Source organism: Coptis chinensis, chromosome 7, assembly GCF_015680905.1.
Source record: "Coptis chinensis isolate HL-2020 chromosome 7, ASM1568090v1, whole genome shotgun sequence".
Lineage (NCBI taxonomy): Eukaryota > Viridiplantae > Streptophyta > Magnoliopsida > Ranunculales > Ranunculaceae > Coptis > Coptis chinensis.
Window position 1 is genome coordinate 4,140,614 of NC_141462.1, and position 21,867 is coordinate 4,162,480.

At 35.6% G+C, this 21,867-nt stretch overlaps 1 protein-coding gene across 1 annotated transcript; it reads left to right on the forward strand.

The window, feature by feature from the left end:
* Positions 1-11,600: 11,600 nt before the first annotated feature.
* Positions 11,601-14,455, forward strand: LOC147485350 (cytokinin dehydrogenase 1-like). The gene is made up of 5 exons (XM_086571700.1): positions 11,601-12,261; positions 12,420-12,547; positions 12,638-12,901; positions 13,062-13,324; positions 13,819-14,455. Exons 1-5 carry the CDS (start codon positions 11,625-11,627, stop codon positions 14,138-14,140), a joined length of 1,614 nt encoding a protein of 537 aa, XP_086427826.1. The 5' UTR covers positions 11,601-11,624; the 3' UTR covers positions 14,141-14,455.
* The last annotated feature ends 7,412 nt before the right edge of the window (positions 14,456-21,867 follow it).

The window sequence follows — 21,867 nt, forward strand, 5'->3', positions numbered from 1 at the left end:
ACAAAGTGTTACTCATTAAGAAGTTTGCTAACTCAAAGTATAAAGACTGTTTTTCAATGTCTGAGCATCTTAATGAAGTACATAATACCATCAATCAGTTGCATTTGATGAAGATTGATATGAGTAACGAGTTGAAACTTTGTTATTATTGAACTCTTTACTCGATAGTTTGGAGACTTTGGGAGTTTCTTTTGGCGGAGTCGCTAAGGATGGAATTGTTTCAATGGAAATGGTTAGCGGTGCATTATTGAATGAGGAGACAAGAAGGGGTTCACGGAGTAGCTCCTCTCACTTAGAGATCTTTGCCATAGAAAAACGGGGGGAGGTAAGAGTAGAAAACCACCTCATTCTAGAGGTGATGATAGAAGCAAATCTAGGGGTGAATCTAGAACTCCTGAGAAAGAGAGACAATGTTACTACTGTGCCACCAAGGGTCACTTCAAGTATGAGTGTAGATCACTAAAGAGAGATGAGAAGAATAACTATGTACACAAAGACATGGTAAAGATGAATGGAATTGAAGCACAAGTTGAGATACTACCACAGTAGTTTAAGATGATGATCTATTGGGAATTGTGTCATATTGTGGTGAGTATTATGTTAGTACCTCATTGTCAGGATACAAAGTGGGTGGTAGATACTAGAGTGTCCTATCACGTCACACTCGCATATGAGTTTATTTACTACCTACAATTGTGGTGATTTTGGTGAGGTGAAGATGTGTAACAGTGGAGTCTCAAGGATTACAAGGATTGGTGATGTTCATGTGGAAACTAGTGCCGGTTACACCTTGACACTAAAGGATGTAAGACATGTCCCTGATCTTCGACTAAGCCTAATTTTTGTTAGGAAGTTAGATGATGGTTTCCAGAGCTCGTTTGGTAATGAGGTATGGAAACTAAGCAAATGTTTCTTTGTGGTAGCCAAAAGGAAGAAATGTTGTTACAAGACACAAGTTAGTTTGTGTAAAACAGAGTTAAATGCGGCATAAGAAGAAGCTTCCACCGAACTATGACATAAAAGATTGTGTCATATGGGACAGAAATGCATGGAAGTTCTTGCCAATTAGCAAAATGTGTTGTCAAATATCAAAGGTACATATTTAAATAAATGTATTCATTATTTGGTTGGAAAACAACATATAATATCTTTAATTTCCAAAAATCCCCCTCTCACCGCAAAGAAAATGTTCTTGAGTTAGTACACTATAATTTATGTGGTCCCATGAAAATAAAGTCCCACGGAAGAGCTTTATACTTCTTGACTTTCATTGATGATGTTTCAAGAAAGGTATGGGCATATGGTTTGAAGACCAAGGATGAGGTTCTCAGTGTGTTCAAGACTTTTCATGGTATGGTGGAAAGAGAGACTGAAAAGCTTTTGAAGTGTATCCGTTTAGATAATGGGGAAGAGTGCATTGGGCCGTTTGAAGAGTTTTGCATTCATCATGAGCAGACAGTGCCCAAGACACTGCAACACAATGGTATAGCCGAGAGGATGAATCATCCCACTGTAGAGAGGATGAGATGCATGTTGTCCCACTCCAAGTATGTTACCAAAGAGTTACTAGGTAGAAGGAATGCGCACAACCGTATATGTGATCAAGCTATCACATTCGAAACCTCTAAATAGTGATTATCCAGAGAGAGTATAGTCAGGCAGAGATATGTTGGTTATGGATACTTGATGGTATTTGGGTGTATAACATTTGTTCATATTCCGAATGATGAGATGTCTAAGCTTGATGACAAAACCAAATAATTTATTTTTCTTGGTTATGGGGATGAGAAGTTTGGTTACAAACTTTATGATTCGATTAACAAGAAGGTAATTCGAAGTCGAGATGTTATGTTCTTGGAAAACCAAACAATAGATAACTTTGAGAATGGTGAGAAGTTAGAAGCTTTTGTTGATGACCTTGTTGATTTAGAACCGGAAGTTTCGGTAGTGGAACAACCGGCAGAAGACATTGAGAATGCAGATAACCATGGGTTTGAGGCTAATGATGATGATCCTATTGTTTATAATGAGATTGAATCTATTGAGATAGAAGATGCAGATAATGTGCATGAACCACCACCTGAGGGCAAGAATAAGTATATCCTCATGAGCAATAAGAAGATGAGGCGAGGAGATTTAAGAGAGAAAGACAAACTTCAACTGGGTACCCTCCACATACGTATGTATTACTATCCGATGATGGAGAACTTATGTACTATCAAAAGGCTCTTGAAGGTATAGACAGTGAGAAATAGTTGAAGGCCATGCAAGATGAGATGAGTTCTTTGTATAAGAATCATACTTATAACTTGGTTGAGAAACCAAATGAAGAAAAGTTCTCAAGAACAAGTGGGTTTTCAAAGTCAAGCATGAAAATAGTAATCCAGATCCAAGGCACAAAGTTTGCCTTGTTATGAAGGGATTTAGTCAGAGGAAAGGCATTGACTTTGATGAATTTTTTTTTTCTCCAGTGGTTAAGATGATCGACTTCTATCAGTGTGGTATTAGGTTTGGCTGCAAGTATGAACCTAGAGGTTGAACAAATAGATGTCAAGACAACTTTTCTTCATGGTGATCTTGATGAAGATGTCTACATGGACCAGCGAGAGGGTTTTGAAGTAAAAGACAAGGAGCACATGGTATGTGACAAGATGATAAAAGTAGATGTGAAAACAGTAGTTTTAACATGCTAAAATCATTCTATCAATCAGTATTTATACTTTCTAAACATGTGTTGAAGAGGAGAGTAGTTGTATTCGAACCACTCTTGCTTGTACGTATTTAACACGAATTTAGACTAGCTAACTATTGCACTAATGAGAGAGTAATAATGATATGAAAACAGTTTATTAAAGATATGAAAAAGTATTAAATATGAGAAACATAATTAGAGAGGGGAAATTCCATCAAGCGATTCGATTGGCTATTAGTTAGTCATCGAATCGAATATAGATCCCTAGTGAATACCAAGTCATCTCTGATCATGGTTTCACTAGCATGAGAGTTTAGCTCTAAGACAAATCTCTTTGATGGCGGCTCTAAACTCTAGCCCTTTGTTATGAGTTCTATCTCTAGAAACTCACAACAAAAGACTTGAAATTCTAATGCAAAAACAATAACAAACTAAATACTAACCATCCCCATGTGACTTCATAAACCCCCTCTAATGGAGGTTTTAGCCTTGTGTCATTGGAAGAACTAAATTAAAACAATAATGTAAAACATAAGAATAAAGAGAATTGAATACTAAACTAAGCTTTTATTGATGGGAAATTAATGGTGGCTACAACTAAACTAATTCTAACCCTAAACTAAACTACAACTACACTAAACTAATTATTAACTAAGAAGGGGAAGGAGTGAGAGTGTTTAGCCTTAACCCTCTTTATATAGGAGAGGGTTATGGTTACATTTTCGTGCATAGGCCAAAAAGGGGGACTTTAGGCCTCTATAAAGTGATCCCGGCCAAAGTCCATTAGGTTAAGTCTAAAAGGGCCAATTATGCTGGAAATTACTTCAGTGCCTTTTTTATATACTTTTATAGCTCTGATTGGGGCAAGGCCGAGTCCATTGAAAAACTTATTCCGAGTTGGTAATTTTGACATAAATTAGGCCCAATTCCAAGGCCCGAGTCTACAGATACGCCAATTTGAAGTTCTGTTGACTTTTCTTCTTTTTCTACCCGAATTGACTTTGACTAGGATTGAAAAAGGCTTTTCTTCATGATTATTGGGGTTTAAACGTAGAACTTCCTCAGCAATCATCTTGACTCGTTTTCCATGCAAAATGGCATCTTTAAGCACATAAACATCTTCAAGACCTGGAATACACAAAAACACGTAAACATTACTAATTCTTATTTATTATAAACATAATTGGCTTAAATAGAATACTATTAAGGGTTCAAAACTACACTTTTGGGTGCTTATCAGTATGCAACTGAGAAAGAGTTTGTATAGGTTGAAGGAGGCACCGAGGCAGAGTACATGAAGTTTGAGTAATTTATGGTGAAATATGGCTACAAGAAGTTTACTTCCGATCACTCTGTGTTTGTTAAGAAGTTTCAGATTGGGATTTCATAGTGTTCTTGTTGTATGTGGATGATATGTTGATAGTTGGCCAAAATATCAACAAAATATCCAAGTTGAAGAAAGACTTTAGTAAGTCTTTTGATATGAATGATTTGGTTCAAACAAAATAGATACTTGGTATGCGGATCACTCGTGACAGAAAAAGTGGAAAATTATGGCTTTCTTAAGAAAGATATATTGAGAAGGTGTTGAAGAGATTCAACATAGATCAAGTGAAATTGGTGAGTTGTTCACTTGGTGGCCAATTCCGCATGACCAAAGCTAAGTGTCCGAAGGGTGAGCATGAGAAGAAATAAATGCAAAAGATTATTTATGCATCTGCAGTGGGCAGTTTGATATATGCAATGATGTGTAAAAAACTGGATAGTGCTTTCGTTGTTGGTGTTGTAAGCTGATTTCTGTCAAATCCGGGTAAAGAGCATTGGGAAGGTGTTAAGTGGATATCGAGATATCTCAAGGGCACTTCCAAAGCGTGTTTGTGTTTTGGGGGGGAGTAAGACCTTACTTGAAGGCTACACAGATGCAGACATGGCAGGTGATGTTGACTTGGTGAAGTCCACTTCTAGTTGTCTGTTTACATTTGCAGGGGGAGTAGTTGTCACACCCCAAATTTTGACAAAATCGGAAAAACAATATTTGTTCCCAACTCTTCGATTTTCGAGGTGTGATGCACTCTCAACTTCCAAAAACCCATAAAAAATTTCAAATAAACAAAAGTCCTCTTTATTACAAAAATTGCACAATATCAATGTCAAATCTCTCTTAGATAATGACAAACCAGTTTATGCAGGCTTTCACAACATTCTACTATTGGATTAGTTCATAAAATTTAATATATAAAAAGTAACATAATAAACAATCAATAGTCAATGGTCAACAATCAAAAGGTTGGAATGAGGTCAAGACATTAGTCAAGACCAATATATGTATAGACCAAATAGAAAAACTAAATTACTCAAGCCCAAAGTCTAAAATTACCTATTTATCCAACCACCCCCGTTTTTTTTGTTTTAGGACATAAAAAAAAGGACCAACCCACAAACCCCAAACATCAAATTGGCCCAAGAACAACTAATAGGTTTTTGCCAACCAAGAGCTAATAAGTTTTTTGGTTTTGAAAATTTTAAAAAAAAAAACCTCTAGAAAAAATTCAAAATTCAAAATACTACTTTTCCCAAACAAAAGACATTATTCCCATTGCCCAAAGAAACAAAACTAAATGTAATTGTTATAGTAGTTTCATGACAATCAAGTTGCAAAAGTGTGTTGCCCCAAAACAACTAATAAGTTCCGCCCAACCAAACAAAACTAAAATCACAAAATTTCAACCCAATTTGAACAAGGCCCAACTAAGAGAAGTTCTTGAAGTCTTCCTCCATACCACAATAATGGATCACCCAAAGTTTTGTCAATGACTCCTCCACACACACTCCTCCTATTAATTTAGGAATACCATGAGTTCTCCTCTTCCTCCACTTTCATCCCAGCGGTTTTCCTCCCTGTGAAAAACCCTCACACTTTAACAAACCCAAAAACCCCATACATTACATTGTTATTGTTTGTTTGTGATAGTTAATTGAATTAATTTCATAGCTTAGGTTTGAGATTGTTGGTTGCAGTGAAAACTTGTATTTTGATTGGAGTTTAGAGTGTCCATATACAAACTATCTTAGCGGGAATTGATTGGTATCATTTTCCCCAACAATGACTTGATGAAGCCACAATCTAACTATATAATATAAGTTCATTTCACTGCATTACAATCAACTAAAATTGTAAATGTAATTGTTTGATCCATTAAGGCAACAACTAATAGAGTAAAATGATATGTATTATCCCAGTAAATTGATTCATCGCCAATTCGCTAATTTCGTTAAATTATTTTGGGTACCCATTATTTGTTATGTAAGTAGCAACAACATCCTTGCGGCAGGGGGCATGTTAATTGATGTTTACCAAATTGTATGTATGTAATGCAAAGACACAACACACACGCAACTCAGTTACAATCAATACTTTACTCTCTTAAATCTTCGTTGTGTTATAGCTAGAGTATCAAAGTATGTGGAATGGAGATCAAGTTAAAGTCAAATCAATAGGGAAGAGAGAAATTTTTTTTACTTGGATTACTAAACTACTTATTACTATGAAAATAATAAAATAAAATTATAAGAAAGAAGAAAGAAAGAAGAGAAGAGTTTAAATCCACCTATTGATTTCAAATGCTCCATTTATATTAGTAGATTCATTCCAAATTATCATCTTTTAGTTGATTCATAGACAAATCAACTCAAAAACTTAACTTTTGATCCCTAGTAATATCTCTTTATCTCTAAAGAGTATTACTAGCATATGGAATCAAGAGTGAACTCTATCTCTAGCTTAGAGAACATTCTTGATCGCTAACTCATTCTCCATAACAACTATTTTGTAATTTGATTTAAAGGACAAGTTTGTTATATCAAGGCTATGAGCACCTCTATCAATGGAGTTTTATTTTTCACGACTTCATTACACCCTCCTCTTGGGAAGGGTTTAACCTAAGATCATTAAACTAAGATGTTTCATAATTATGATTAAACTATATTACTCTAACTATTTTTAAAACTAACTAACTAACTAATTTAGAAAGAAAGAGAGAGAGAATTGGCTAAAAAGCCTCATGTGAATTGGCCACAAAGGAATTGGCACATTTATTGATAACACCACCCTCCTATTTATAGTTACAAAATAGTGAAATGGGTAGCCAAGATTACATCTCACATTTTCAATCCAAATGTTACAAATTAATCTACTTTTATAATGGAAATTACTATTTTTTAATTTAATATAAGTGGAGAAAGTGAGTGAATAGTAATTCCCATTACAAAATAAATAATTAAGAGTGGTTTGTGCACTTATTAAGTGGAGAAATTGGAAAAACACATAAGCTTCCACTTAACCATGGTGAATAGTAATTGGATTTTTATTTTGTTTTGGTTCTGACTTGTTTTAATTTCCAGTCGAGTCAATTTATAGAAATTATATACTATTGCGTAGAACTCACCGCACTGATTTTTTTGATACTTCACATGCCCAAATCGGAGTTCAGAATCAAAAGATATGATTTTACGAAATTTTGTTATCTTTTCTACATATCTGACATTGACTATTTTGGCCAAAAACATGAAAACCGTTATTATTTTCATTTACTAAATATCTTATTGACCCAAACCAAATGTTAAATGTTATTAAGGAGGTTATTTACACAGTTTTTGGATGCTTATCACTAATAGTCTATGTATCCCTCCAATTTTAATTAGCAAGAGTAGACTCTTGTCGACTTGAGGAGTGAAGGTTTGTAAGTTCTTATCCTAGCCGAGAAAAAGGGAGATCAAGTACCAAGAATTGATGCTTTTTTCTTCTGAAGTGGGAATCAGTCAATCAGGTCTCCACTGTCTATATATAGGCTTCAACATTGGGTGGTTTTTTTCGTAGGTATGCCCGTGACCCGTGTATGGCTTTGAAATGGCTATGTGGTTAAGCGCGATTGTGACTCGTCTCCCCTTTTTTGGGGTGTCTGTCAAAGAGGACAATCCCAAATGAAAATGCGATAGTCCTACATTATTTAAAGGTTGTACTTACATACACATGGGCTCGCCGACCATCAATCGTATGGTCTAGTGGCAGATCACGATTATCAACTGAGGGGTTGGTCGGATCATAGTACAAAATATCAAAATATAGTAAAATATAGATTTCTGATTTATGGATATGTATGGTGAATATATATATATTTTTAAAGATATTTGACATTGTTTTATATGCAAATATAATAGATATATCTAAAATATCGATAAATATCATAGATATTATAGATATTTTTTGATATTTTTTGATATATAATTTATATTTATTTGAAATATAATGATAAATATTAAATAAAATTATTACATACACAAAATATCGTAAAATATTTATAAATATCACAATATATCATAAAATATCGATAATATTATCGAAATATTGTAGATATTTGCAGTTGTAAGTATCTCTAAATATATCACGATATTTATTTATTTTTTGTTGAAATATAAATATATATATCGTAATATATCGCGATATTTTGTACTATGATTCGAATATTGAAAGTCACCAATTTTAATCATAGTTCGTGATTTCGAATGGAATCTCATAATTCCATTGAACATTTTAATTTTTGTCTTTGAAGAAATCAAAACAATAGTGTAAGGGTCAAAAAATGCAAATTTTGAATTTTGATTGGAACATGTTTGAATTCCGGTTTTTGAGCTGTCAGAATTCTGGCAATTATGAAAGGGCCCATTATGAAATCCCGATCAAATGAACAATGATTATGAATTTCTTTCATTCCAGCATACTATAGTCCAGAGCTTTTAATAAATCTTGTGTATTGTGTATGATGAATACTTATATATAAAATTTATTGAATACTTTTTATCCGAGGTAGAACTAAGTTGCGTGTAGGATCTATCACCAGTCACTGGGCTAGGTGATCCGTTAGAAAAACCAAGTTATCCAATGCACTGCGATGGGCAACTCTATTAGCTACACTAACTTAAGCTATTATTACTAATAAACTAAACTGTGGCTCCTTGGTGGAGGTAGCAAAGTAACCCTTAAGTATATGCTCTGAAGGAAGGTGAAGAAAATCCCAAGATTATTTTGTTTTGTAAAACAAGGCATGCTTGACTAGATGGAAGGCTGTATCAGACTTTGAGGACGTGTCTATATAGTTGAGACAATCATGTAAGGCACTTCGGAGTTTTGATGATAGATAGATAGATTAATTACTAGATTCAGACTAACTAAGCGATGATTCAAGATGGAAACAATTTTTGTAACTGCTGCTCAGTTGAAGAAGGCAGATAAGGAGACATGGATTGACTGATCTGATTTAACTAAAGACTTTTAGGCTTTTAGCAGTTCGCAGTAGCTAGCATACCATCACTAATAACTAGTGTAGGTAGTAATGGAACAACAAATTCTGCTTAACAGTATTTTCTTCTTTTACTTTTAGTCGTGCGCCAATTAGTAAGCGTGGCATATGGATCCTTTGTGCTTTTGCATCGCAATCCAAATTAAATTATCATTAGAGCCTTGTATAGCCTTGTATAGCATCCAAAATTAAATTAACTGTGTATGAAGATTTTTTTTTTTTTTTTGATTGGCTAAAAAGAAAAGAAAATGCTATACTGGAAATCCGATTGCATTGTCACTAACATGTAAAGGGCGATGTCAGAAATTCATGTTCTATCGAAGTACATTCTGGCATCTCGGACTTAAAATGCTAGCAGACAGGCACTAGGTAGTAGCCTAGTAGGTACATGTATAGAGAAATGAATTAGTTCAAGTAGCCTTTACAAAATTATCATTCTTGCGTCAAATTGCGTTCAGTCTATTACCATGCCTCCATATGTCAACAGATGAAACAATATATCAGGCCCCTACAGATATGACAAAGTGAAAAACCATTGTAACTGGTTTAACCAATCGTTTAGTTTATTGTTGCTCTAAATGCAACTGACCATCTGAATGTCATGTGTGTTGTTGACCAATATAGCTACTTCAACATAATTAGTAGGGGCCAACCTTCAGATTGCTCTTCCAAGTTCCAATATCTTACTTTTACTCATGAAGAACTGAACTCCTTCTCTTGTGCACTCTGACAATGAGAGAAATATGTGCAACCCCCTCAGGCCATTACTTGCTGGGAAATGTTTAGCATATGAAAGCGGGGATGAAGCCAGGAACTAAGTTTGATGTGAGGGGCAATAATTGTAAATTATTTTAAAAACTTTTGGAGATGGGGAATCCTTGTATTTTCAGAAATTCATATATACTGATAAATTGATAATCATATAACTTTAGTAGTTTTGCGAATCTGACTTGATTTATAAACGGAAGTTGGTACAACCGTATATATATAACATATATGCGTGATGCTTTTGCTGTTTTAGGATGCACATTTTCCACCTGTAGGGGTAAGGCTCGATAATTTATCCCATTGTATCAGTCACTTTTTCATTTAATTTAAACTGGTAGGGGTCCGCCAAACCCCGTCCCCTCCAGAGTGGTAAAACTTTGTTGTAAGCAAAAAAAGTTAAAAAAAAAACAGTTCCAAGTACGTGAAAAATATAAGGGGTATCTCAAAATAACACTTAAATTGATCAGGATCATATCCCCTATCATGCAGCCTTTGGAGCACAAGTACATCCGTGCCTTTCAACAATTGGTTCACAGGCAATTTTAGTAGGTGAAAGTCAAATTTCCCTGACTCTTCAGCTTTTCTGAGCATAGTACAAGACGTGTCTTGTAACTAAAGGTTTTGGGAATTTTTTGGTATCTTTGATATTTATGGATACTTAGATAAGGAGATGACATTACATGGTTCGGCGACCAGAACAACACATTCTTACCTGGGGGATCAAGTTTTAAGACAATATTTTGTGATTCTACATCCCATTTCTTAGTAAGACTAAGTACACCACCACACTTTGAGATGCTTGTCGGCATTATTTAAGTGCTGGGATCCGATATAGCAATCTCCCATACTATTCGCTACCCTCAAAAGCCTGTGGGATGTAAGCACATGTTTCTCTATGAGACTAAAGCTTCTTTGCTTTATTACAGAGTAATAGCTGTATAAGACACACGTTTCCGAATCTTTTTCTCCAAGAGTCCTATTTAGCACACATTATTGTCTATGTCTAGGTATTCTTATCAGGTATTGGAAGATTATATGAGTGATTGCTTGAAAATGATCCAAATACATCTAATCGATCGATATGAAATTATATTCTCTATATTTACAAATTAAGTTACGGAATCTAATCGTGTTCTATACCTAACTGTTACCAACTTACCATATATATCATAAAGATTAAATCGTTTTGCATCGGAAAAAAAAAAAAAAAAAAGATTAAATCGTTGAACCATTCTATCTGTCCTATACGTACAAGTAGCCAACACGCAAGAATGTTAGCCTCATTCTCTGGAAACTATGTTGCATTTGGCTTTAAGCACTGAGAAATGTTTTGCGGATTTTTACTCAATTCAAATAGATCATAGATCCCATTATAACTGTTTTATTGTTTTGAGTAGATTTTTCTTCATCTTTTGTCATCCCCTCAAAAGCAAAAAGGAAGCAAAATTTTCCGAGTTTCACATGCTTAATTAGGTTGGTCGTCAGAGAGGCTGAGACCAAGATTCTGCTCAGTTTGCCAAAGAAAACAATACAAAAGTTCAGAACAGTACAGAATCCAAGCCAAATTTATGTCTTGTTGTACACGTGGTAGAGCATCATTGGGTTGTTGTGAATTGTGACGCAATTCCTATCTCCTAAAAGGAGATGAACTAATAAAGCAATGAACAAACGTGCTAACACTTTCAGCGGTAACCAATAGGCTTCACTGCCCCAACGCCACTCACAGTTTTTCTATAAATTCACCAGTTTTAGCTCTTTGTTTGCATCCAACTTGATAAATCTCTTCGACTTTTATACTTCATGCGAGTATGAGTATCCTATTTCCCATCCTCTACCATAGGCACAATCACATTATATTCCTAAGGTTCATCATGGTGACATTCTTAAGCTGTTTTACTGCTATGACTAACTTCTGCTGCAATTTCCCTCTCACCTCATCAACTAGTTCACTAAAAGCACTTAATCTTGATGGTTATCTCGACTTCGACAGTGTAGGTCTTGCTGCTAAAGACTTCGGTAACCAATACCACTACTACCCTTTGGCCATTCTTCATCCATATTCAGTTTTAGATATAGCTACAACTGTTAGCTATATTTTCCAAATGGGGTCATACTCAGAACTCACGATTGCTGCTAGAGGCAATGGTCATTCAACCCAAGGCCAAGCACAATCTCATAGAGGTGTAGTAATTAAAATGGAATCACTCTTAACACCTGAACCGAAGGTTCATAGTGGTAAGAAGTTCTCTTACATTGATGTTTCTGGTGGAGAGTTATGGATAAATGTTCTGCATGAGAGTCTTAAGTATGGACTCACACCAAAGTCTTGGACAGATTACCTTCATTTATCTGTAGGTGGAACTTTATCGAATGCTGGAATTAGTGGTCAGGCATTCAAGCATGGTCCTCAAATCAGTAACGTTCACCAGTTAGAGGTTGTTACAGGTTTGTAGATCGGTATATTACATGCATGCTCATATTCTGCTTATACTTTATTGTTTCTAATTTTCTAAAAGTCCACTTGAAACTAGACTAATTTGACTTGGCTCAAATTGGTATCGAGTCTGAAACTCTGAATAAAATACTTATCTTGTGACTGGTAGGGACGGGAGAACTAAAAATATGTTCAGAAAAGCAAAATGCGGATCTCTTTCATGGTGTTCTAGGGGGTTTAGGTCAGTTTGGTATCATAACTCGAGCTAAAATCAAGCTACAACCTGCACCAAAAATGGTAAGGAACATATACTTTTGTTGTTGTTGTTAGTTATCAAGACTTGATAGTTACTTATTTAGTTTGAAATGGACCATGATCCGTGCGCAGGTAAAATGGATTAGAGTTGTGTACATGGACTTTTTCATGTTCACCAAAGACCAAGAACATCTAATATCTTCCAAGAAGACATTTGATTTTATTGAAGGTTTTGTTGCAATAAACAGATCAGGTCTGCTCAATAACTGGAGATCTTCCTTTAGTCCCCGATATCCACTTGAAGCCAGTCAGTTTAACTCGGATGGGAAAATACTCTTCTGTCTAGAAATGGCCATGTACTTCACCCCCAGTGAGACAGATAATAACACAAATCAGGTGAAACAATGAATTGACAGTGTGTACTTAACAGTCACTAGTGCCTGCTTGAACAAAATTATTTAGTACACAATTATGTTCGCTTATACGGGCATATGCATGGAAGCACTTTATGGAACAAATATAATAGTGCCTAAACTTTTCGCTCATAATTGTGCAGGAACTGGATATTCTCTTATCAGAGTTGAACTTCATTTCATCGACGCTTTTTGTAACAGAAGTCTCATATTTAGAATTTCTAGACAGGGTGCATTTTGCTGAAATAAATCTTCGGTCCAAAGGCCTTTGGGAAGTTCCGCACCCATGGCTCAATCTTCTCATTCCTCGAAGTAGAATTCACGAATTTGCTCAGGAGGTTTTTGGCAAGATTCTTACAGATTCTAGCGATGGTCTTATCCTACTTTACCCACTTAACAAATCCAAGTAATACAACTATTACTACTTTGTTATAATAATCCATGAAATCTTTCAATCAGTTTGGAATGCTTAACTAGGTGCTTATTTGTAGCTTATATTAGAAAGAAAATATAAGCTACAAATAAGCCAGTAATGCTAAACCGACCCACTTATTTGACCTACTCTTTGAACCTACTGATGTGTCAAAAGTGTTAATTATTGATTTACATAGAGATACTTGTCCGTATGTATTGCCATGCAAACTAACGTTATCCAAATAGGTCAGTCGCAATAGTAGGTCTAAAAAGTAAGTCCGTGTAGCACTACTCATAAATAAGCACCTAGTTATATATATAGGAAGTTTATATGAATAGTTGGAAATGGAAACAATTGCCGTTTTGTACCATGAACTTTCACCTTTTTTTCACTTTTTATGAAGTTCACCAAGTTAGTCTTCAATCCAGCTTTTGAGCCAAACCTATGTTTGAATTACCAATTTATTGAGCAATTTTCTTTTGCAGGTGGGACAATAGAACTTCTGCTGTTATTCCAGATGAAGATATTTTCTACATAGTGTCATTCCTTTTCTCTGCATTGCCATCTAGCAAAGGAGACCATAGCCTTGAGAATATCTTAAACCAGAGCAAAAGAATCTTGAATTTTTGTGACAGAACTAATATTGGGATGAAGCAATATTTGGCACATTACGACTCAAAGAAAGAGTGGGAATCACATTTTGGCCCTCAATGGGAAACTTTTGTAAAGAGAAAGTCTTCCCATGATCCTTTAGCAATACTTGCTCCTGGGCATGGGATTTTTCAGAAGGCAATTCCCTTTTCTTGACATTGCTTTGCCACTCGGCAGAAAACAAAATTTTACATAATCTTTCATGAGACTTGGGAGAATGCCAAAACTCGATCAAATGGTTCATTTGATTGTAAGATTACATTCATGACTTCAAATGCCTTCTGGGATAAAATTTGTTCGCGAAACACCCTAAGTTTAGTTGAATGCGCTCAATTTTATGCACAAACTGACGCGCTTAAAATGTATCTCATGATGCGCTGCATCCTGTATGCAACTACAACTCTTAAAAGTGTATGACAAATCTTGATTTGCCAGCTAACTCATTGATAAACTTGATTGCACGTTTGATCAGCTGCTTCTTAATATATATTACTACTAAACATTGCTTTTGAAATTAGTTTCCCTCTTTGCATCAACCCACCTCGCGACATTCTCACCATCGCGTCAAGCAGAATATTCCCGGTTCGCTACAAACCTACAACTTTTTTTTTTGCTAAAAAAAAAACCCTACAAACCTACTACTACAACTCTTAAAAGTTTGAAAGTTAAGGGGTTCCATAAACTCGCCATCTGTTGTTCTCGTTCTCACTCTAAACATTCTCTTGCTAGACATGCTTGTGTGGCACATATGCCACATCACCATTTTGGCAACTAACTTTCTCTTTACTGGAACTCTCACGTATGTTATGTATTTTCTAAGAGTCGGGTTGAATTGTTTCAACAATAAACTATCCTCCAGTTAGTTTCACTAACTAACTGATTCTCTTTAATGGAAAGAGTACAAATAGGAATTAAACACAAGGGTCCCTAATCTAACATAAGAGTTCTCGGCCTGTGAATCCATTTACGAGTATGTGGATAGACTAGAAGATTCTTAGTGACAGACATTTGCTATTGATCATAATTCGTTGTGAGTGGTACTACATCAACTTTGATATCAAACATACGAATAACATTTCTCATAATCAAATCTAATTGCAATGGTTTGAGGTACGTCGATCTATTTGCTTCCGCTTTAATTATTTAGCATCTCTTTTTTGGACTCGTCACTGCTTGCTATGACACAGCTCCTAGCCTCCTAATGGTAGTCTCACACCTTCCCTGGCCAAAAGCCCAAGAGATGTGTCAAAACTAGGCATTTGTTGTCATGTTAAAGTGGGTTCTCCTCCTGACCCAACTTGTTGCACCCTAATTGAAGGCCTTGCGGACCTTGAAGCAGCAGCATGCCTTTGCACAGCTATCAAAGCCAATATATTGGGTATCATCCTCAATGTCCCAGTTTCTCTCAGTTTACTTCTTAATGCCTGTGGAAAGAAGCCCCCATCCTGTCTTCAATGTGCCTAGAGTTGATTTTGTACTTTTTGCATCACCCAGTTGTGTTAGTTGCTTGGTGTCATTACGGATGTGTGGTCCATAGTTTCTCTGATGTTAAAATTGACGTTATGTTTTGCATAGTACAAAATATCATGATATGGATATTTATCGATATTTAATTTATCGATATGTATTGTGGATATATCCTTCTCTTTGAAGATATTTGACATTGTTTCACATGTAAATATCGTAAATATATCTAAAATATCATAGATATTGTGGATATTTATTGATATATCATGATACATTATTTATATTTATTTGAAATATAATGATAAATATTAAATAAAATTGTTACATATATAAAATATCGTAAAATATCCCTAAATATCACAAAATATCGTAAATATTATCGAAATATTATCGATATTTACAATCGTATATATCTCTGAACATATCGTAATATTTATATATCTTTATCTGAAATCTCAATAGATATCGATAAATATCATGATATATCACGATATTTTGTATTATGATGCTTTGTATTCTGCTTGTTTGTTTTATTTATTTATTTAATTTTTTAATTAATTTTCAATTGTATCATGTATTAGTGATAAAGTTGTTTGCCTTAACATCCAAAATCAATTATTTTAAATACGCATTGTTCTTGGAAGCCATTTCAGTACTCTAGATTAACTGTTTTTAAGTTGTTTTAGCCAGCAACAAGTGTACTTTAAGATGGAGAGAAAGCAACGAGTGATGGGTGTTATATAGAAACTTAGAAAGATTTGTTTGAATTAATCATACAAGAATTTAAGTAGTGTTAAGAAGTGAATTTTGCTGTCAAATCCAGATGTGGATATGCTATTTTGATTATTATCACTTTATCAGGGAGTGAGAGGTATTCCGTAGAGATTAACTTAGTTCACTAATTAGTTTGCACGCACATGTTTGAATGTTTCATGGATTCATATCATTTAAGTTATGTGCAAATAGGTGAGTCAGGGTATCTTTGCTAAATTTTAGCTCATGGAAAGGAAAAGAAATAAAATGGGTGGTCCAGTATGGAATAGAAAAGAAATAATTCTAAATGATGTGTTTGGTAAACTGGGGAAAGGAAAGTAAAAACTGGGAAAAAGAATAATAATGTTTGTTTGTAAAAACTATGCAAAGAAATAATTGTATTGTTGGGTGTGTTAGTGCTATTTAGGGTTAGCTAAGGACACAAAACTTTTTCCATTTCCATGATTTTGTTTCTCTATGGAAAATTTCATTTTTTTTCCATGGATAAACAAATACTTTAAAAACTATAAAAAAAAAGGTGGACCACTCTTATTTTATTTTCTTTTCCTAGTGTTTCTATCATTACAAACACACTCTCATTTGAATTAGTAGGATAAAAAATAGGTAAGACCGTAAGAGGATATAAACTAGAGCAATATGTAGCCAAGTTTGGCCGTGACATACGACTGGGCGTACAGGCAAATCAAAGTTTTGGATATGCTAATAGACTAATACAGTAATAGTTTGATCAAACAAGCGGAGAATAATGTGGACTATAGAGCATCTAGTTTGCATGTACATTTATGTTTTCGTTTAGGGGTGTAAAAACGGCCCTCAAGCCCTCGGCCCGCCTGACCCGACCCGGCCCATAGACAAAAAAAGCCCTCAAATTTAAGCCCGCATGCAATTTGAGGGGGGCGGCCGACCCTCATGTTTTGAGGGGAGGGTAAGAACCTGGAATATGGAAACATGAGGGCCCCTCACCCGACCCTCTAAAGCCCTCACAAAGCCCGTATTAAGGCCTTCATTGATATTTAGATTTTCTAAACAAAATTACGTATAATATCCTCTTAGGGTTTTAAGTTTTACTTATTATTACATAGGGTAGAAATGTAAATTTCAAGCATAGTAGTTGATATAATGAAGTCTTGTAATGAATATATTGTTAGAATATGTGAATATATTCTATAGGATATAGCTGTATTATATGGATATATCTCTATCCTATAGAATATATTCATATATTCTATTGTATATGTTAATGAAGTTTGATAGGTTTTCAAGAATTTTTGTAATGAATATGTTAATCGAGTTAATGAAATCGATAAAAACAAATATGTTAATGAAGTCTAAACAAGTTGTATTCAAGAGTTTTGAATAATTGACAAGTTATGACCCATACCCATAGACCCGCCCTCGTGCCCGCCCATAGTTTTCTAAAAGGGTGAGGTGAGGGCAAAGGTCAGATAATTCAAGTGTTGGCCCTCACAGGCCCGACCCTCATAGCATAAATAAAGGGGGGGGGCGGACATTTTACACCCCTATTTTCGTTACAAAAATGCTATAACTAACTAACAAATGGCTGTGCAACGTACACATTGACTTATACTCATTACAACAATTGCATCCAGACTCAAAACCCAAACCAACTTCAAATTATAACTCCGAGCCGGGTCACTAGGGGTGGCGGCTCTTCTATGTGACAAAGCGGCACTGTGTTTGAGCCTTTGAGGAGCAAACTACACCTAAACGAAATATCAGCATTTTTTTCATAAAAACAAAAAAAGAAGGGGTATTTAGACTTTGGTCCTAACAATAGTGGATTTATTAGGGTTTGATCTAGAAAAGCTTGAATATTAGGGTTCAGTCCTAGTTTTGGTTGTTGACTGTTAGTCAAATGAGTTGACTGTGGTCAATCTTCTTGTATTTTTGAAATGGCAATAATACTCATCGCGTGCAACATCACGTGAATTTAAAAGTTAGACTTTGATACAAGAAATAAAGTCATCTTCTAAGACTTGCTCCCGACTGTTATTTGACAAATTAGAGTTTAGTCCTACTTGTCAACCATTAGGAGGATCCCTTTTCCTTCTTATTTGCCCCGGCCCTGGCTCAACTTCAGACGTTGGAAAAGGAACAACTATAACCTATGCTCGTTCCTCTTCTATGGATTATGGGTAAACAAACCTTTCTCTCACCAGGATCGACCGAGGGGAGATCCAAAGCCCTTTCCCTTTAATAGTTGAGGCAAGACCAGCCCATTTCTTTAACGTCTTCAGAAATGCCATAACTCTATCTCCTTCGGACCCTGAGACCTATCTAACCCTACTTCACCGGAGACTGAACTACCTGAGCCTGAGACGAAATCCCATTGCAAACACATATCAATAGAACCACAAGCAAACCTTCATTGACTCTGAATGAGATTTCGATAAATCCCCTCACCAAGGAGAGGAGGGGTATTATTGCTATTTCAATTTCAGTTGTCGCTAATGGAGCCGTGGATTGTGATTGAGCTTAGCTTAGCTGACCTTACTCGAAGGTACGATTCCAATCCTTGAACTGCGTTTGATGTGCGTCGAGTGTTGAAATCGACGTTTCCGATTGGTAAAGTGTTCAATAAGAGCCTGAATGGACTCTAAAGTCCGCTTCAGGAGTGAACTACCCGATTTTGTTCCAAGGCCTGGGAATTGGGCTGACATAACCTCCCTCGACGGCTAGGGATCCCTGTCGTTCTCCTCGATTCGATGAGTCTGGTCTTTGATTTGATTCAGTGTGTTGTTCGCTTCTAGATTGGCTTGCGGCAAGACTTGTTCGATGTGGAAGGTGAACTTGTTCGATCCTGTAGCGTAGTAAGAACAGAGCCCTTTCTGTGCCACCACAGTCGAGAAAAACCACTAATTCGTCTGGTCCTGGTAAACATGGAGAGAGCTTTGCTTTCTTCATAGTAGTCAAGTCATCTTAGCGCCTTTTGTTGTTCAGTCCCTTTTTTGGCCCATTCTTTAATGGTTGACAAGTAGGACTAAATTCTAATTTGTCAAATAACAGTAAGGACCAAGTCCTAAAAGATGACCTTATTTCTTGTATCAAAGTCTAACTTATATATTCACGTGATGTTGCATCGGGGGTATTATTGTCATTCCAAAAATACAAGCAGATTGACCACAGTCAACTCAGTTTACTGACAGTCAACAACCAAAACTAGGACTAAACCCTAATATTCAAGTTTTTCTGGACCAAACCCTAATAAACCAACTATTGTTAGGACCAAAGTCTAAAAAACCCAAAAAAGAAACAGCCTTTTAAAGCCGAAGTTTGCAGGGTAAAGATACTTCACCTAGACACAAAATACGTTTAAAATGAAGCTAGACTTCATTTTTTTTTGGGTTTTATAGATCTGCACCCCTATTTTGAAATGAAATTAGATTTGCCCCTCCAAATTCAGGGAAATGAGACTTGCCCCCCAAACTCGCACACCGTGAAATGTCTCTGTTATCTCGTGGTGAAATGTCATAACTACTATTTCTTTTGTAAAAAGCATTCTAGTTGTACATTTGTGTAAAAAGCATTCATTTTTACCTAAAACCTAACTCCATAACTTCAGACCATTAATAACAAAAGTACATCGAGTTTGGCATTCATAACTCAAAGTTCTAGTTTAGTTTTTTGTTAAATTTTAAACTATAAAGGAAAGGAAATAAAACTAGAATAACTGGAATGGAAAGGAAATAATTTATTCTCTAACTTTTTATTTAGAAAGGAATAATCTTACAAAAGCTAATATAAACCTATAACTATTTTGAAGTAAGTTCCTAAATTAGATTTCCTTTCCCCTCCAAATTTCAGGGTTAGCTAAAGACAAAAAACCTTTTCTTTGTTTCCCCCAAAAGCTTCATTTCCCAAAATGTCAAACGTCTTTAAAACTACGAAAAAATGTCATAACTATTTTCCTTTCTTGTGTAAAAGCATTCTAGTTGTAACAAACACACCCTGTGTAAAAACATTCATTTTTTGAAACTAAAACCTAAATCCATAAATGAGACTTGCCCCAAACTTCGCATAACAAAATGCCTATGTTATCTCGTGGTGAAATGTCATAACTTGGCATTCTAGTTGTACATTTGTGTAAAACATTCATTTTACCTAAAACCTAACTTGGTTTAATAACAAAAGTAATCAAAATTCATAACTATAAGGTTTTCAAATAATCAAAACTATAAGTAGAATAACTACACCTGAATTACACTATTCTCTAACTTTTTATTTAGACTTACACCCCTAATATAAACCTATAATTAGGGAAACACCCCCAACATTACTATTTTATTTAGACTTGCCCTCCTAATACAAGCCTGAAACAAGAGAAACACTTCCATTCTAAAATAACCAAGAAAGGGTAGTTAGGACATTTCACCACAAGATAACATAGACATTTCATGGTGTGTGAGTTGGGGCAAGTCTAATTTCATTTCAAAATAGGAGTACAGATCTATAAAACTTTTTTTTTTTTTTTTTTTTTTTTTCATATTGCTTTTAATTTTGGAAAAACCTAGTATCAAAACTATAATTTCTTGGACTTATAAGTGATTAAGGCCAAGTCCAATGGTGCGGCAAAACACCAAATATCACAAAAATTCTAATCTAATGGTGCGTCAAAACACTAACCCGCCAACGCTATCGGTATAAGTTTACCTATATATAGCGCCAGTTTTAACAAGATAGCGTGAAGTCTACACGCCAGTATGAATGGTGGGTAGAAGAAATCTAAGCCACACGCCACACTGTGTGGCGGGTATATTTTTAAAAATTTTTTTTTTCCCCCCAAGCTTTTGGGAATGGCGGCTGGAGAGTGGAGAGTCCAAAAAAAAAAAAAAATTCCTTCATATACGCCATTGGTATTGACGACTGTCAAAAAAACCGTTGGTTTTGGAAACGCTAATCCGCTATCACTATCCATTGTACTATTGTGGTTTGGTGGAATAGCGCACCAAACCATTGGACTTAGCCTAAAGAAGGTTATAGCATAGCCTAAAATTAGCTTAGAGGACAGTTACTGAATACTGATGGAATCCTAAATTACATTTGTACTTAATCTTTGTTCTACCGGTGGTACCGATATCAATTACGAAATTGATTAACCGAGATAAACAATATTTTTCGGCGGGCACGTAGACTTTAGTCCCACACCAATCACTTACTTGTAAGTTGACGTCTTTATATATCATCCATTTTCTCTAGAAAACGCCGAGCTCTGTAACGCGGGCTTGTAACCCAAGTGGGGACATTAAAGTGGATGAATTGTTGTAATAGGGGTTCCGACATGATCGTGTGCGTCCTCAATGTTGTGGAAGGGCCTGCTGATCTCAGCGGGTACTGCTGTTCCAGCAGGTTGACTCAGCCATGTTGGTTAGTCCATGACCGTCAAACGATTGGTCAACCTGATTGCCATCTGCAATCGGACGTGTGTGCTCAAACGGGCCGCAAATTACCACCATGTCACAAGTGAAGAGGCACACTGAAGGGTCGGAAACCCCCAAATTAAACATCCATCTTTTTGTTCTTTACCTTTTAACAGGTGATCAAGGATTCAAGGTGCCACTAAATTTGCGGGTTTTATAGTGAACTGAGCATGCCTCTTTCTTTGTTGTTTCTTGTTTGTTTGT